This window comes from Vombatus ursinus, unplaced genomic scaffold (genome assembly GCF_900497805.2).
Source record: "Vombatus ursinus unplaced genomic scaffold, bare-nosed wombat genome assembly UNPS02014782.1, whole genome shotgun sequence".
Classification (NCBI taxonomy): domain Eukaryota; kingdom Metazoa; phylum Chordata; class Mammalia; order Diprotodontia; family Vombatidae; genus Vombatus; species Vombatus ursinus.
In genome coordinates this window covers 3,971,484-3,990,532 of record NW_020954560.1, presented here as the reverse complement: position 1 = coordinate 3,990,532, position 19,049 = coordinate 3,971,484, and the positions used below count along the sequence as shown (strand labels likewise).

Here is a 19,049-nt window from a genome sequence, read left to right as displayed (position 1 = left end):
CCTTCCTTCCTTCCTTTCCTTCCTCCCTTCCTTCCTTTCCTTCCTTCTTTCCTTCCTTTCTTCCTTTCCTTCCTTCCTTCCTTCCTTCTTTCCTTCCTCCCTTCCTTCCTTCCCTCCTTCCTTCCTTTCCTTCCTTTCCTTCCTTCCTTCCTTCCTTCCTTCCTTCCTTTCCCTCCTTCCCTTCTTCCTTCCCTCCTTCCCTCCCTTCCTTCTTTACTTCCTTCCTTTCCTTCCTCCTTTCCTTCCTTCCTTTCCTTCCTTCCTTCCTCCCTCCCTTCCTTCCTTCCTCCCTTGCTTCCTTCCTCCCTCCCTTCCCTCCTTCCTTCCTTTATTCCTTCTTTCCTTCCTTCCTTCCTTCAGTTCAGATAAATGCATACCTCCAAAGACTAGTGAATTTCATTGGTCTTATTGCTCTCTCCAACAGTGCAAAAACCAATCTTCTACATCACCTTGTAATAGAAAGAGCTCTCAGAGATCTGAATTTGAATTCTACCTCTGATCCTTCCTAGATGTGTGACTTTGCACAAACCACTTCATCTCTTTGAAACTGTTTCCTCATCCATAAAATGGGGATAATCGTACCTATCTCAATTTTTCTGAGGATCAAATGAGAGAGCAGAGATGTTAAAGCTCTTTGTAAATTGCTATTATTTTGATTATTTGCATTTTACAAGTGGGGAAACTGAGGCGCGAGAGGTTCAGTGACTGGCCTGTGATGAAAATATGGAGTATATAATTTATGAGAGTACTAAAGCCAGAGAATTTGGGACTTGTCCAAGGTCACACAAATAGCTAGCAGCAGATCTGAAGCTAATCTGCCTCCTAATACTTTGTCCACTGCTCTTTTTTACTACATTGGAGAGGCAGAGTAAAACATTAGAGAGAATACTGAAAGGTGCATTCTGATCCTCACTAGTGGTGTGACCGAGAACAAGGCAGGGCATTTCTTTGATTTATTGAAAAATGATCACAATGGGCCAGATTCTCTCTCTCTCTGTCTCTCTCTGTCTCTCTCTGTCTCTGTCTCTCTCTCCCTCCCTCCCTCTCTCCCTCTTTCCCTCTTTACTCTCTCTCTCCCTCTTCTCTCTCTCTGTCCTCTTTCTCTCTCCCTCTCTCTTCCCTCCTCTCTGTCTCTCTTCTTCTCCTTCTTCTCTCTTCTCCCTCCTTTCTGTCTCTTCTCCTTCTTCTCTCTCTCCTCCCTTCTGTATCTCTCTTCTCCTTTCTCTCTCTCTTGGAAGCAATCAGGGTCAAGGGGACTTCACACAGCTAATAAGTCTCTGAGGCTGAATTTGAACTCGGGTTCTCCTGACTCCAGGGCTGGTGCTCTATTCACTATACCATCTAGCTGCCCCTAGGTTATCTCTTAAGAATGACACTCAAAAAAAGAACGAGATTCTGTGATATTTTTAAAATGTGTTTCTATCAGTATTCATCAGTATTAGCTTTCCTGAGGAGTTAATATGATGTCTCTACAGAGTGGCAGATTTTGCTTCCAAATAAGGAGAAATCTCCTAATCATCAGAACTGTTCAAAGTCTCATAGGCTTCATGGGAAGAATGAGTCCCCCATTACTGGAGGTCTTCAGCAGAAGTCAGGTGATTTGTAAGGGGTTTCTGCTGCAGGTGCAAAGTGAACTATATGGTATTTAATATTTTTCTCATCTCTCTCTGGGAGGCAAGTGACCCTGTTATTTTATTTTGCTTTGTATTGGGATGAGCCTAATACTGCACACAAATAGGAAATCCTTAGGAAGATGATGTTTTATAGAAAGACATGAAGGAATAGGGACTGACTGTATGATCTCTTTGGTTAAGGCCTAAGGCCCTGAGGGAAAGGAAGGAAAGGAAGAAGGAGGGAGAGAGGGAAGGAGAAAAAGGAAGGAAGGATTTATTAACCATCTACTACGTGCCAAGCACTTTACAAATATTATCTCATTTGATCCTCACAACAACCCTAGGAGGTAGGTACTATTGTGATCTCCATTTTACAGTTGAAGAAACTGAGGCAGATAGAAGTTAAGTGATTTGCCCAGGGTCACACAGCTAGTAAGTGTCTGAGGCTGAATTTGAACTTAGGTCTTCCTGACTCCAGGACCAGAGGTTTAATGACTGAGTTTTATCTGTTAACTGTCTCTAGAGGTTAAGTAACTTGCACGGGGACTTCATAACCAGTGTATGTCTGAGACAGGGCTTGAGCTCAGGTCTTCGTAACTTTGAGGTCAACTCTCTATCCACTAAGCCACACTGCCACTTGGCAAAAGAAATTCATCAAATAGATAAATAAAATTAATGAAGCGCATTTAAGTTGCAGATTCATAGCTACAAGTTTCAAAAGTACAAGTTGTGTATAAGTAAGAAAAACTTTGTTGTTCAGTTGTGTCTGACTCTTCATGACCCCATTTGGAGTTTTCTTGGCAAAGATGTTGGAGTGGTTTGTCATTTCCTTCTCCAGCTCATTTTGCAAATGAGGAAACTGAGGCAGACAGGGGTAAGTGACTTGCCCAGGGTCATAGCTACTGAGTATCTAAGGCCGTATTTGAACTCAGGAAGTCATCGTGACTCCAGGGCCAGCATTCTATGCACTATGCCACCACTTAGCTGCCCAATATTTTATAACAGTAATTTATAGCTACAGATAATAATCTACAATTTCATAGAAGAATCATAAACATTTTGTACCCTTGAAAACATCTAAGAGAATTAGACACTAAAGTGACTTTTCTTCAGGGGAGGATTTTTCCAGTAAAAGATGAGCTTGAATCATTGAAAGCAAAAATGGCAGAGACAATGGTGAAAACTTCTAGTGGTCCGAATTCAATTCATAATGAGGAATTCTGGTGGTTTTCATTTTCATACATAGGAGAAACAATTCAAAATTCTGTTCCATTTCTCGTCTCCTAAATGATGTAAGTCACTTGGCTTAGTCACAAAGCTGTAAATTTCATCACCAAAGATGAGCACCATGACCTCAACAGTTTATAATCTAGATGAGTCATCCGTAAAACTAAGTTGTTTAGTCAAGGTGATTTGGACAGAAAGGATGGTGGGAGATTGAGCATGAGATGTGCATTTACAGAATCATAAAAGGCCGTTGCTAGAGGAGACCTTGGAGATCATCCAAGATGAGGGAGACGGAGGCTCAGAGAGGTGAAAATGACTTGCCCAGGGTCATATGGCTAGTAAGTGGCAGGGCCAGGTGTCAGACTGAGATTTTCTGACTCCAAATCCTACTGTCTTTATTAGTTGTTATTGTTGTTCAGTCATTTCAGTCATGTCCATTCTTTGTGACCCCATTTGGGGTCTTCTTAGCAAAGATACTGGAGTGGTTTGCCGTTTCCTTCTCCAGCTCATTTTACAGGTGAGGAAACCAAAGCAAACAAGGTTAAATGACTTCCAGGGTCACCATGCTAGTAAAAGTCTGAGGACAGATTTGAACTCAGGAAATTGAGTCTTCCTGACTCCAGGCCCAGCGCTACGTGTGCTCTGGCGCCACCTAGCTGCTCTAATAGAACATCATGAATGAATAAAGGGAAGTTTCTGTTTCTTTAAGAAATATTAAATTACTATGGAAACTTCTTGAATATGGGGACTGTTTTATTTTATCTTTGTATCCTCAGCACCAACTTAGTATTTATATGGTACTTTAAGGTTTGCACCTGGCCTAGTGCGCGATAAAAAGCACAAACTGCTGTCTGACAACCTGGGTTCAAATCCTGCCTTTTACACTTAGTACTTTGTGATCTTGGGGCAAGTCATTTAACCCTGGGCTTCAGTATTCTCATTTGAAAACAAGACGGTTTGGACTGGATGGGACTAGATGACTTCTGAAGTTTCTTCAGCTCTAAACTGAGGATCTCTGTGAATATTTTAAAAGTTCTGAGAAGTATCTTTTCAGAGCTTCATTTCTTGCCATGTTTATCAGTGTTATTTAGGTTTGGAAACAAATCTTTTCCTAGATCCTTCTGTTCAATCAGAGAAGCCTTAATCGAACTTATACAGCCACAAGAAACAGTGGAAAGAACAGTGGCACTGGGAGGCTGGAGATCTGAATTAGAGTCCTGAATTTGCCCTGGATGAGCTCTGTGACTTTTGTGAAACATGCTTCTGGGCCTCAGCTCCTGTATCTATTATAGAGTAGTTTGGACTGGATGACCTCACATTCTCTTCCATCTTTTGCATTTTATCATTTGTATATAGTAGAATAGATGGTTAATGGACTCTTACTGAAATCTGTCAGAGTGAAATGCCACATGGTGTGTAAATGAGTTCTGAATTGGGAGTCAGGACCAGAAGTCAGCTCTGGAAGTCTGTGATTCTCTTTCTTTCTTTCTTTTTTCCTTCCTTCCTTCCTCTCTCTCTCTTCCTCCCTCTCCTTCCTTCTTTTTTTTCTTCCTTCTTTTCTTTTTTCTTCTTTCCTTCCTTCCTTCCTTCCTTCCTTCCTTCCTTCCTTCCTTCCTTCCTTCCTTCCTTCCTTTCTTTCTTTCTTTCTTTCTTTCTTTCTTTCTTTCTTTCTTTCTTTCTTTCTTTCTTTCTTTCTTTCTTTCTTTCTTTCCCTTCTCTCTCTCTCTCTCTCTCTATTGTAAGGCATGCTCTATTCATAGAGATCAGAAAATTTTCTGCAACTAAATAGTCTTAGTGAGTTGCCCGGGACACTTAGAAGTTAAGTCACTTGCCCAGGGTCACACTGTCAGAAAGTCTTGAACCCAGGCCTTCTTGATTCCAAAGCTCTATGTACTTCTCCATGACACCTCTCCCCAGTTCTGATTCTAAATACCTGTTTGGCCTTGGGTAAATCACTTCTTTTTTGACCCTCAGTTTCCTCATCTATAAGATGAGGGGGGGGCCAATTAAATATTCACGAGGGGTCCCTTCTAACTAACGTTTTAGGCTTGAGGGTCAGTTTTAGAGAAACTTGGGAAAATTTATATCAACTGATATATAGAGTAAAGTGAACAGAACCAGGAGAATATTTTATACAGCAACAATATTGTAAAAATAAGCAATTTTGAAAGACTTCAGAGTTGTGATCAGTGCAATGACCAGTTGAGATGCCAAAGGATTGATGATGAAGTGTGCTGCCCATTTTTGACACAGAGGTGATATAGTCAAGATGCAGATTGTGGAAGCGTATGGTTTTCAGACAGTCAGTGTGGGGATTTGTTTTGCCTGATTCTGCATGTTTGTTACAATGGTGTGTTTTTCTTTTTTTATTTCCTAGTGGCTGGGTGGTGGTCGGGAGAGTGGGGAACAGAGATAAGGTAGCAACAAAAAAAAAAAAAAAAAAAAGGAAGGTCATTGGCTTCTTTTTAAGACATGCACAAAAGAGATCAGAAGCGAGACCAGAAAGTCTCAAACAAGTATGGCATCTTTGAACACGACAGGTTGAATTTATTACAGATTTTAAAAGAAAAGCAACTGAACTTCATAAGAGGTCTGCGGTTTCATATAGTCTTCATTTTCTGTTGTAACTTTGTATATGGAAATGCCCATTTTATTTGATGTTTAAGCTTACTATTATATGAATAAAAACAATCCTGTGGCTTAGAAAACCCAGAACTTCATTCTGTTGTGCTATCTCTCTGACAGGCTGCTCCTTCTGAGCCCCTCTCTTTTCCCTTTTCTTTCACAGAGCCACTGTTCGAGGTGCTGATGAATGCTTCTAGGGTCCCTGAGTATCTGGATGATCCCACAGAGCTAGAGTGCCAGATAGCAGACGTGAGGAATGCAGATGCCAACGTCCGCTTCGCTGTTTCTTGGTACTACAGGATGGATTCACGCAGTGATGAAGTTGTGTCTGATGAGCTACTTGCCACCATGGATGCAGACTGGACTCTGAGAATTGGGGAGAAGAGTAGGCAGAGGGCACAGAATGGGGAGATTATTTTCTCCAAGGAGGATGGAGCCAGGTTCAGTTTTCGTATTCAGAGGACTTTAGAGGGAGACAGAGGAAATTACTATTGTGTTGTGTCTGCATGGACCAGACAGCACAACAAAAGCTGGATGAAAAGCAAGGAAGTCGTATCCAAGCCTGTCAACATTTTTTGGGTTACAGAAGGTAGGAACGATGATTCCTCTTAATGATTCCTCTTTTTCGTAGAGGATTAGCAGCTGACATGGTGCCCAGCAGCCTCATAGATAGCAATTCCTGGGTTAATTATATTTAAAGAACTTGCAGTCTATGTCTAATAATGGTAGGATTAGGAGTAGGAGTAGGAGTAGTAGTTGACCTGGAGTGTAACTATGTGTAGTAGTAGGAGTAGCAGTAGTAGTAGTAGTTGACCCGGAGAGTAACTATGTGCAGCAATAATAATAGCAGCAGCAGCAGCAGCAGCAGTAGTAGTAGTAGTAGTAGTAACTACCCTTTAATAATAAACCTGGCATGTAGATGCTATTATCATGCCCATTTTACAGATGAGGAAACTGAGGCAAACAAAGGTTAAGTGACATGCCCAAGGTACATAGGTAGTATCTGAGGCTACATTTGAAGTCAGGTCTTGCTGACTCCAGGCCTGGAAGTCTATTGAGGAAAGGTGTCTTTAGTGCTTTAAGACTGGCAAATTGCTTTCTTCTCAATGACCCTCTGAGAGGTAGATAGAATAATAATAAGGAATAGTGACAACAATAATAGGTATAGTAGTTATACTATATAGTAGTTATATAGCACTTTGTTTCCAAAGTGCATCATCTCTTTTGAACTTTTGTGATCTGAGGTAAGTACTTTTTACAGATGAGGAAACTGAGAGGTTATGTTATTCTCATGGTCGAATAGTTGATGAGTGTCTGAGTCTGAATTTGAACCCAGGTCTCCCCTAACTGTAAAGTCAGGCATTCTATCCACTATGCCACATAGACTGTCATTATAGTTACTTATCATCTGAGTACTACCACTTGAGAACAGAGCAGACCATAGCTCTGTTTTGGTATAATAATTCTGTTAAAATGCTTGTTTTTGTTCCAATTCCACATTGATATATTAGGGAACAATTTGAGCATCATGTGGATTTTGTGTTTGCTTATGTGTGATTTCATCCACAAGAAACACTAGGTGAATGTAGAAAGCTGAACCCACCTGACCTGAGCTATATAGGAATACACAAAATGCCCACCCCCACTCACCTTAAATATCCACCAGCCACCTCATTTCACTTTGTGTATGTTATCCTATATGTTTGCGTTTTGTTATTCTTTAACATTGGTGAACTTTGTGTATATGTGTGTATGTATGTATATGTATGTATATTCAATATGTATGTATATTCAATACATAATATATGCACACATGTACATTAATATAACTGTGTATATACACATACATACATGTATCCACATACCTATACATAAATACATACATATATGTGTATATGTATGTGCACACACACGCATATTCATTAAATATCCTCAAACATCTAAGCATTCTGGTTCAAAAATGCCAATCAGTGCATGCAAAAGGAAAAATTTTAAATATTGAGAAGAAATGTGAATCAATAAAGCCTTTTGGAAGAAACTAGAGAACATGTCATATCTCCCGAGCAACAGACATAATGGAATCCACATTGGGGCCCATCAGAGGCAATGTTGCAAAAATAAAAGAAACAATTATGACTGGAAGGATTGTGCTCCTAACCCCATTTTTCCCATAAGCTTGTGTTTTTTATTGGAAAATTTTGCATAACGACATGATTTTTTAGAAACACGTTATAGCAGCATGTTGTAGCAGCACTAACTGTACTTAATCCCTAAGCTTTGGAGTACAGTATTAAAGTATACGAATTGTACAGAATGTCTCAAAAGTCTTGCATTTTCAAATGTTAAAGTTTTAAACTGCACTAAGAGTTTTTGGACACTACATATAATTCTTTTTTTCTTCTACTATATGGTAAGCTACACAGGACAGGGACAGTCTTATTATCTGTACTCCTCACAGTGCCTTGCACACAGAAGGCATTCAAGAAGTATTTGCTGAATGAGTTTTCAGAAGCACCTAAAGGCAATTCCTGCCTCTTATCCTGTCTTTGCCCTCTTGACCATTCGTCTGCTCTATCCCTTACCCCACAGTTGATCCAGTTCAGCAAGCAGCACTTACTGTATGTCCAGCAAGACAGAGAACCAGAATCTGGCTCATTTCAATTCATTTCCATAAATATTAAGTGCCTACTATGTGCATTTCAAAGCATCACATGATGACCTTTTTTTCCCCAGGATGAAAATGGTGATGATGATTTTTCCATAGGGCTTTCACATTTGTATAGCATTTTCTTCACTTTACTTTAAAGTGAGATAGGTATGTAGCCAAGCATTTCTGTTTTACAAGTGAGGAAACTTAAGTCTCAGGGATTGAGTGACTTGTTAGGGATTGATTTAGAAACTCAACAACCTTTATTAACCACTTAGTATATTCCAGGCATTGTTAGGTACTATACACATGCAAAAGTGAATAAGTCTTCACTCTAGAAGCTTAAATTCTAATAGGAGATACAGCACATAGAGGGTATTAATGGCCAGGCAAAGTTTTGGATGAGGAAGCCACAGGGATTATGAGTGGAGTCGTGAGGGACCAGATTGCCGTGTCCTTTTCAGTTGTGTGGATGCTTCTTCCAGAGCAAAAACTGGAAAATGGGAATAATAGGGTGCATAGAAATACATATAGGCAGGGCAGATTGGTAGCATGTCCATGCTGGGTGAACCCTAGTGTCCTACGGGGTGGATTGTGAAGCATGGTCTTACATGGGATAGATAGGGTGGATATGATGAGTTTTCACTTACTGGTCCACCAATCAGGACAGATTCCAAAGGATGAGTGAATGGCAGTAAGACATGAGGTCCTGCTCTGAATCGAGTAGCCCTAGGTCCCACCCCCATGCCCTGACATTTACCAGTTTTTACCTGCTGAACTGGATTAATCTGTGGAATGAGGAGGTAGGGCAGAAGAGTGCAGGCAGGGGAAAAAGGGAGATGACAGAAATGGGGTGGAAAGGAGAGGGAACTATCTTTGTACAGTACCAATAATCCTGGAGCTCTCCAGAGCCATCCAGAGTACCCTATTAGGAACAGAAGGAGCCTCCTTAGACTTTCACCAGTTCTTCCTCTAATTCATCTTCCAGTGGCCCAGAACCAAATTTTTCCTGACCCGTCTCTTCCCGCCCCTCTGTGCGGGGAGAGCTCTAGAGCTCATCCTGCCTCATTAGTGATTTTCAACTTGTCCTCCAATCCACATATTTTTTCTTCCTTGACTCTCCAGCTTTGGGGAGCAAGTGCATGTCTAGGACAGTGTTCAAATGAGCGAGCGCTTCTTTGATAGATATCTGGGAGCAAAAAGTCCAACTTTCCTAAGTCCCTTCTGTAATTAATTTCTTTTGATGCTTCATTTCAGATTCTGTGCTCCTCGTGAAGGCAAGGAAGGCAAAGCCTTTCTTTGCTGCAGGAAATACTTTTGAGATGACTTGTAAGGTTTCCTCCGAGCACATAAAGACTCCTCGGTATTCAGTCCTTGTCACAGCTGAGAAGCCTGCGGCAGACCCCTTCAGCGCCAACGAGACGAAGCACATCATCTCCTTAGACCAGGATTCGGTGGTGAAGCTGGAGAATTGGACTGACGAGGCCCGGGCTGATGGAGTAGTGCTGGAAAAGGTCCAAGAAGATGAATTCCGCTATCGAATGTACCAGACTCAGGTGTCCGATGCTGGGCTGTACCGCTGTGTGGTAACAGCCTGGTCCCCTGCAGGAGGCAACCTGTGGAGAGAAGCAGGGACCAGTTTATCTAATCCAATTCAGATAGACTTCCAAACCACAGGTTGGTGTCGAACTGAGGTAGAATCATAGAAAAATAAAATTGTAGAGCTCAGTGTCACCTTAGAAGAGATCTAAGCCAACTCCCTCATTTTACAGAAGAAGAAACTGAGGCTGAGAGAGGGGAAATGGTTTTTTTGCCCAAGGTTACATAAGTGGTTGAGCTTGAGGTGGGGAGTCTGGTACAGACATGCACCATAACTTTTATTAGTATGACTTATCAAGGCGGCATGGCATAGTAAATAAAAGATCTGGCTTTGGAATCAAGAAGTCCTGGGTTCAGATCCTGCCTTTGATACATAACAGCTCTATGACCATGGGCAAAAGACTTGCCCTGTCTGAGTCACAGGCAATTTTTTTAAGACTGTATGTTACAGGTGAGTGGCTGCTTGGAATCCATAGAAGGAATCCCTACAGTGATGAAATGACAGGTGCAGACTTCCTCCAGCCCTCTCCTCCCCACCCCCAAAATCAAAGCAGTATTTCCATACAGGGGAAGACAGTTTCATCTTCATTCCATTGGCATTGCGTCTGGCTTGGCAAACAGCTCTCTCTGTGCTTGCATGCTTGGCAGAGTACCCAGGGCAGTTGTGTGTAGGTGGAGTGTGTCTGTCTGTCTGTCTGTCTGTCTTTACTAAGAACAGCAATGAGTAATAAAGATTTTTTAAAAATGTGTGGGTCTCAAAAGTCTGAGTGCAGTTTTTAGCTTTAATAGCTTAATAACCTTGCACAAGGGATAATGAGACCAATTCATCACAAGTTTCAAGTTGCTGACTTACTGTAATAGGGGACTAAACTTGGGCCACTGAAAATTCCTCATCCGTTTTCCCCAGTCCTGGGATGCAGAAAGGGAAAGTGATATTCTTCATGAGGTGCAGACCACTTCTACTAATGTTTCTTGTGACTGCCCTCTTGACCCTTAATTAGAAGTCATTTCCATGATGACTGTTCATTTATTCCTTTATATTTTCTAAACTAATCATTCAAAAATTAATTACATATAGGAAATACTCTTAGATTTCCCAAATTGGAAGAGAGAAGGTCATGTGATGCTTGTCTATGTTGTCTGTAGCTCCTGGACCGAAATTAACCTCCAAGCTCTTTCCCCTTCTTACCAAACCTTTGGAATTGCTTGTTCAGTCTCGAGGAAGATTCCCTTATTTCGCTAAAAATAAGTTACCATCAAAACTGAGTGCTCTATAGAAGGCCATGGCTCCAGACAGCACTTGATCCATCCTGATAACAAAAGAGCTATCACTTAAGTGTGCAGCAAGCCTTAAGTCACGGTTTATAATGCATCTCTCCCTGGTGACTAATTTCCTTCTCTTCCTCTGGCCCCATCTCATTTTTCCATGGGTATTCCCTCTGGTGCTTTTCCACTGGTTAATACTTTACTTTGTTTTTAATGACTTGGGGTATTGGTAGGGAGTGGAATCTATATTAATGTGATCAAAAGTAGCCTTCTTTCATATCTCTGCTTCTTGTTCAATTCAACAGACATTTGTAAGCATCATGCCCAAAGGCGCCGTGCTTGGTCCTAAGGATTCAAAGACAATAAAGAGACACTCTTCCCCATCCCTTCCCCAGGGAGGGTATGTTCCAATGGGGTATATAACAAGTACACAACAAAATAAATATGAGACAACTTGAAGACGAGGAGATCACTAACTGGGGAGATCAGAAAAGACCAGAGTACCTCCATTGAACCTTGAAAAGAGACTAGAGATTGCTAATAGATGGAGGTGAAAAGAAAGTGTGTGTTACGGAGGGAACAGCCTGTGTCTGTGCAGATACTGGGAGAAAATACATGGAGCATCAGGTTTGGGGAACAGTCGGTAGGCAGGCTTGTCTGGAACAGAGTGTGTGAAGGGAGATACTGTGAAATGAGTCTGGAAAGGTAGATGGAAAGCAGGCTGTGAAAAGCCCTAAAAGCCCTACATTCCAGGCTGAGGACTTGATATTTTATCCTAGAGAAAGAGGGAGTCATTGAAGATTAGGAGTGAGTAGAAGTAGATAGTTAAACTGTGAGACTAGAGGTGCTTCAGGAAGATTTATTTGGTAGCTGTTTGGGGAATGGTTTGGAGAGGGGACAGCCTAGAAATAGATGCTTTGAGAGGTTCTATTGATGACTATATTGCCAGCAGTTCAGGTCAGAGGTGATAGCGTCTGACCTTAGATAGCATTTTGAAAGGCACTGTGGTCAAATGCACTCTCCGATAGATTGGGAGTTGAGAGACCTCTAGGAATTTGACTCATGTCACTCAGCTCTTAGTAACATAATGTCTGAGATGGAAAGGCTCTGTCTCTGAGATTATCTAGTTCACCTCCTAAATTTTAGAGATTGGGAAACTGAGGCCCAGAGAGGAACCCCTCAACTAGAACTTTGGTCCCCTGATTCCTAGTCCGGGCCCCTCTTTCCCATTTAGGAAATTGGTGTAAGAGAGTAGAAGGGGCACAGAGCCCAGAGTCAGAGAACCTCAGTTTGGATCTGGGTTCACTCTGTTTAACTCAAGACAAAACATTTTAACTTCCTATGCCTCAGTTTTCTTATCTATAAAACTAAATGAGCTCTAACACTCCTTCAAACTTTTGTTCCATGATCCTTTAAGTGAATTGGTCCAATTCCAATTCAAGAAATACCATTACTACAAAAATTCAGCATAATGAAAGTATTTCAGACCTTAAAGACCTGTGGTGACAGTATTGTCTTCATTACTAATAAGTTGCTACCATGCATAATTCATTGCTGCATCCATGCCTCCCTCCCTCCCCCCCAAAAAAAATCTCGTTCCTAGCATCAGGATTGTGGTGGAAACTTTATCCTGTACCATGGCAAACAGGGAGAATAAGAAATACAGGCACCCTTAAACTGAGGTTTCCTAATGAAATCTGGAAAATCTGGCCTCAGAAACATACTAGCTGTGTGACCCTGGGCAAGTCATTTAACCCTGTTTGCCTTAGTTTCCTTATCTGTAAAATGAGTTGGAGAAGGAAATAACAAACCACTCTAGTATCTTTGCCAAGAAAATCCCAAATAGGGTCATGAATAGTCAAACATGATTGAAATGACTGGACAACAAAAAATTGTGATCATTTTATCCTCTGTTTCTGCTAAGTTTTGAATAAAATATCTCCCGATACAGCTTTGAAACACCTGGTTGAGCATTAGTGGGTCAGGCTAGTTGTTGCCTCACTCTTCCAAGCAGAAAAGAGGAAGATCAAGACCTAGAAAGAGTCAAATAACAAACTGCCTTGGGAAGAGAGGGAGGAGGGCTGGAGGGAGGTCAGTCTAGCGGTGAAATTTGTCCTTGGCACTTCCCTTTTTGTGACTGTCTTACCTGCTGGGCCAGCCCTGTCGTACCCCTCTTGTAATTCAGCATCCCACCCAGAATTGCCTGCCCTATTTCTGAATTACTCTCCCCAACAAAATTCCCATTCCCTTAACACTCATTAAGAAAACAATATGATTGAAATTGGATTAAATGGTACCATTACAAAATACCCTCCCCATGCAGACTTTTTTTTTGTACTCTGCCAGGATTTTTTTGAGGGGAGAGGGTGGGAAAAGAAGGGTAGCCTTCATCTCTTTGTCTAATCAGAGAAGAGAGAGTTACTTTTCATTGGCATCCCTTGACAAACCCAAGAATTCATAGTCCATAGCTATGGTCTATTTCCCTTACTTCTTGGAAGTCTGGCCAGGGCCTCTTTACAGCCCTAGAAACCCTGGCTGATAGGTATGCCCATCCCCAAGTAATGGGAGCCTGCCCAGGATAAACAGGGAGGTCGTGGGCTGTGGGGAAATGGGATTGACTCTAGACTTCACTCTTTCTTAGAATTAGAACCAGAAGAAACAAAACAAAATGGTCTGACAGAGGTTGAAGTTAGAGGCTACAACATCTAATCTCTTGTCCAAGACTATGCCTTTCTTGTAGCTGACTTTATAAATGCTTAATTTGAATCAATGCAGTGGAAGAGTGGAGGCAGCTAGGTGGCTCAGTGGTTAGAGCTCTGAGCCTGGAGTCAGGAAGACCTGAATTCAGATCCAGCCTCAGACACTAACTAGCTGTGTGACCCTGGGCAAGTCACTTAACCTCGGTTTGCCTTAATCCACTGAAGAAGGAAATGGCAAACCACTCCAGTATCTTTACCTTACCTTATATAGAATCACGAAGAGTCAGATATAACTAAATGACTGACAATGGAAAGGGGTATGGAGTTGGAGTGAAATGACCCAGGTTTGATTCTTGGCTAACTTCCTATGTGAATATGGGTAAGTTGCTTAACATCTGTAGGCCTAAATTTCTTCATCTGTAAAATGAAAGCATTGGTCTACATGACCTCTATGGTCCTTTCTCACTCTAAATCTGCCATCCAATCATTAATTTTCATTTATGTGAATGGTTTGCCATGTACATCTAATTACTATGCAGAACAATTACACTTATGCTTATCATTAAGTATATGTTTGATTAATTTTGCCATTAAAATATTATTACTATGCTAAGCTCTGCTTTGTATGGGTTTCTTTGTAACATTGTCATAAGTTCACAACTACCAAAATTATTCAGAACATTGTTCCCCACCTGGAGTTAACTTGTATTTGTATCTATCTATGTCACTAGATGTATGATCTACCTCGTAAGAATCTAATGAGATATAACACTCTCAGTCCCCTTTTCAAAGAACTACATCATTATCCTCTGTATTTGCTGGGGGGTGGTGAGGTAGGGTGGTTCTCAGAGAGACTGATGGGACAATTCCAATTCCAGTTCCTCTAAAGGTAGAATTCTAAGAAGGATGGATGTCCAGTAACCACCACTGCTAAGATGGCTGTTCATTACCCAGTAGTGAACCCTACCAATAACAATAAGCCAGGGACCTTCTGCAGGGCCTGCAAATGAGCATGCTTCATTTGGCATCACAGAAAGGAAAAGGGAAGAAAAAAAATTGCTCTTGATTTTCAGATGCATTCATTTGGCAGAGTTAAGCTTTTGGTATCTGAATGTAGAAAAAATCTTTCAGCAGATGTTCCCAGGCTAGTTCTAAGTGAGAAGAAGCTGAATGTTTTTAAACTCATGTAAAAATTTATTTTAAGAGTTGGAGTTAAATTTTGAACCAAGGCAATAGGAATAATGGGATCACAATTATTTTCTTCCAGGGCCCATATTTAACGTCTCAGTGCATTCTGACACTCCAACAGTATATCGAGGCGATCTGATCAAACTGTTCTGCATCATCTCTCTGGAAGGAGCAGCCCTCGACCCAGGTATTTGTCCATTTTCCCTCTTCCTTTTATTGGGGGAAGAAGAGGAGTAACCCTGTATTTCTTTTCATGTACATATTTTATTCAGTTAACTTTCATATGTTTATATATAAACTATTACGTGTCAAACCTAGACTAGATGCTGGAGAGACAAAGACGGAAAAGAAACAGTCCCTGCCTTCAGGGATTGAAACCAGTAAACCAAGAAATAAACATTAGTATGTACACAATGAAATTATATATATATATATATATAGACACATATAAATACACACACACACACACACATATATCTTGCTTACTATATGCCAGGAACGTGTATTAGGGACACAAATACAATACAGCAAGATACTCCCTGCTTGGGAAACTAAAACACCAATAAGTCAACACAAAATATCTAAGAAATGAATGAATGAAAAAGCATTTATTAAGTGCTTGCTATGTGTTAAGTGCTAGAAATACAAATACAAGAAAGCAAGGCAGACCCTGCCCACAAGAATTTCTAAAATAGAGGAAGACAGCACATTTGAGAGTCCATATTAGAAAGCAAGGAAGGTAAATGGAGATTGCATGTGAGATAGCATGGCTTGGAGACAACCAGGAAGTGATTCGGTGGGCTTGGGATTGGACAAAATAAGGTGAAAATTCACCAATCAGGGCCCAGGTTCTCAGGGGCTGGAGTTCAGCTTTTGATTGTTCGTGTGGTTTTTTCTTCATTCTCAAAGAGGACCATGACATCAGGAAGATGATGCCATGACTTAAATGAATTGGATTTAAGTGAGGGGGGCTGTGCAAAGTCACCAGACTCACTTTCTCCTCCAGAGCCATCTGGGTCCAGTGGCCAGATATAGATCAGGACAACTGGAGATGGCCCAGCTCACGTTTTGATGCAAAGAGGTGAAGGCCGTGGTGGCTGGAGTGCCTGGAAATGGCTGGAAAGTACCAAAATAAATACAAATAATGCCCTCTACTAGATTATAAACTCATGAAGGGAAAGGACTGTGTCTTATGTATACTAATATTCCCAACTATAATAAGCACTTGGTAAGTGTTTAAAAGAATGAATGAACAAACAAATAATCCTAACAGAAATCACTTATCCAGTAAGTTCTTTGGAAATATGTCCAAGATACAACTTCTTTCTCCCTCACTTCATGACCAAATAGGTTGTAGAAAGAGTCTCTATATCTTATTTTGTTTTAAATGCCTGAAGAAAGATTAGTCCTGTTCCCTGATCCTCTTGTCCCACTATCTCCTGAATCCTTTCTCTCCTTCTTGTGTGCCATGCCACTGTTATCTTTAGCTGTAATACAGCTAACCCACACATACTCAAATTAAGGTCCACCATTGCAGACAACCCAAGAAGCAGGACAGATGGTCAAACAGAGGCCGAGGCAGTGAGCTGCCCTTTCCCCAACCTCCATCCGTCCACTTATACTGATGGTATTGCATTCTCCCTTCTACCTGTACACCAGTTAAATGGTACCTTTCATGTGGTAACCTTGTTCTTTTAATATGGGAACTACTCAGGCTGACTTGAGACCCAGCCACAAACAGGCTAGTTGTAGCTTAAGTTAAATTTGATGAATGGCTTTTTTCCTTCTTTCAATCAATCAATGAACATTTATTAAGTTCCTATTATATACCAGGCACTGTACTAGGTGCTGGTGATACAATGATAGAAAAGAAATGGTACCTGTTCCCAAGGACCTTACTTGCTATTGGGAGTGGGGTGTGGAGTTCAACATGTACATATATAATTGTATACAAAATAAATAGAGGGTAATTGGAGGGCAGCATTAGCAGCTAGTAGGGGGAATCACGAAAGGCTTCATGTAGGAAGTGATGCTTTGGCTGAGCTTTGAAGGAAAATGGAAATTCCAAGAAGCAGAGATGAGTAGGGAATATATTCTAGCTATGGAAATAGACTAGGAAGAGGCACAGAGATGGGAGAGGGAATATCATGTATGAGGAACAGCAGATAGGTCAGTTTGGCTGGATTGTAGAATGGGTAAAGTTGGCTGGGTCCAGGTTATGAATCTTTCTGTTACTAAGATGCTTTTATAAACATTACAAATGGTAAAATTAGGTACAGGGACAACATCAGATCAATTGTCCCTTTCCTATTCCAGCGTTATCCTGCTTATGACCTTCCCCTTCTAGATAGACTGTTAGACTTGGAAGAAATCTTAAAATCAGCTAATTACAGAATTTGAGGGTTGGAAAGTATCTCACCACCATCTAGTCCAACCCAGATACAAAATGCATCCCCACTGTAACAGTGACAATTGGTCATCCAGGTTTGACTTGAAGACTTCCAAGATTGGGGAACTCATTACCTCTCTGTTCAGTCCATTCCACTTTTGGATGGCACCATTTGTTAGGAAGTTTTTTCCTGACATCAAGCCTAAATTGTTCTCTTTGCAACTTTAACCCATCACTCATGGTTGTATTCTCTGGTATCAAACAGAACAAGTCCCATCCTTGTCTCATTAACAGCCCTTCAAGCACCATCTTGTTTGCTCTCCTTTGGACACTATGCAGCTTAACCCGGTCCTTCCCAGAACTGAATACAATAACCTGTATGAGGCCTAATGAGCTACTTTCGTCTCATTTCTTACATATAAAGACCCCAGAGAAGGCTTTGGAAGGAGGGAGACCTTGGTTGAGCAGCTAGGTGGTGCAGTGAATAGAATACTGGGCCTGAAATCAGGAAGACTCACCTTCCTGAGTTCAAATCCGGCCTCAGACACTTACAAACTGTATGACCCTGTGAAAGTCACTTCACCCTGTTGGCCTCATTTTTGTCATCTATAAAATGAGCTGGAGAAGGAAATGGCAAACCATTCTACTATCTTTGCCAAGAAAACCCCAAATGGAGTCACAAAGAGTCAGACATGACTGAAACGACTGAATGATAACAACAAACCTAATGGCTAATTTCTATAGCATGCCTTTCCCCCCCCCACCCCATTTTCCCAGTCTTATCGTTTGTAGTACTGAATATTTCCATACTTTCCAGTCCTATACAAAGTAAAGCTATAGTTTTCAATAGATTCAGCTCTGAGGAGAAGAAATACTGATATAGAAGGAAACTGGAAGAATAAGACTTAAGGATTGTTTGTGAAAGGAGCTGGAAGTACTTCCCTTCTGGTATTCTAGAATGATTAAGACCTGAAGCAGGCCAGAAATGAACAGCATGGAAAGGGAAACTATGCATGTCTCTGTGTGAAAACAAGATTAGATAAGGCCGAACTCTGATAAGCAGAGAAGTGTCTGGGGCCATCTCATAGAGGAGAACTTGAGTAATCTGAGTAAAGATGTATGGAGGAAGGAATGAGTCTAATAATGGTTTACTGATACTAAGACCAATCAGCTCACATGATTCTGCTATTTAGAATTTAAGGAAACCTTAGAGGTCATCTCGTCTAACATCTTCATTATCAAATGAAGAAATTGAGGACCATAGAAGGCATATTGGCAGTAGGGGGAAGAGCCAAGCTCCAAACCCAGGCCTTCTAAGTACAAATGTAGAACTGTTTCTACTACTAAAAGCTGCCATGGAGGGATGAATGGTGGGATAAGTTAGAGAAATGAACTTTGAGATGATGGGGAAGAGAAGAATTCATAGGAAATAAGAATGAAATGACATCTGTCTTAGCTTCACTAGTTGGTAAATACTATTCACAGAAATAAGCAATGATCCTATTCCTTGGGTGAGCTACCATTACTGTTGTTGAAGGCAGCAATAAAAGACCACAAAGAAAAATGGCATAATGAAGAAATAGGAATGAAGGGAAAAGTAGATAGGAAAAATTTTTTTTTAGTTGCCTACATCAATTTTAACTAAACCTTAATTTTAACTAAAACCTTTTTTAAACAAAATCATAGGGTTAGAAAGGACCCTAGAGACTATGTACCCCAACCCATGTGGTCCCCACCATGTCCTCCCCCAAATCTCTTCTCCGGGCTAAATTTCCCCAATTCTTTCAATTAGTATT

At 41.0% G+C, this 19,049-nt stretch overlaps 1 protein-coding gene across 1 annotated transcript in view; it reads left to right on the top strand.

Moving 5' to 3' along the window:
* The window catches only part of PTGFRN (prostaglandin F2 receptor inhibitor), an 81,013-nt gene that overhangs the window by 51,414 nt on the left and 10,550 nt on the right, over positions 1-19,049 (top strand). Inside the window, exons 5-7 of the mRNA XM_027866736.1 lie at positions 5,629-6,054; positions 9,370-9,789; positions 14,944-15,051. Coding sequence (XP_027722537.1) covers positions 5,629-6,054; positions 9,370-9,789; positions 14,944-15,051 — 954 coding nt within the window. The remainder of the gene's footprint in view (positions 1-5,628; positions 6,055-9,369; positions 9,790-14,943; positions 15,052-19,049) is intronic.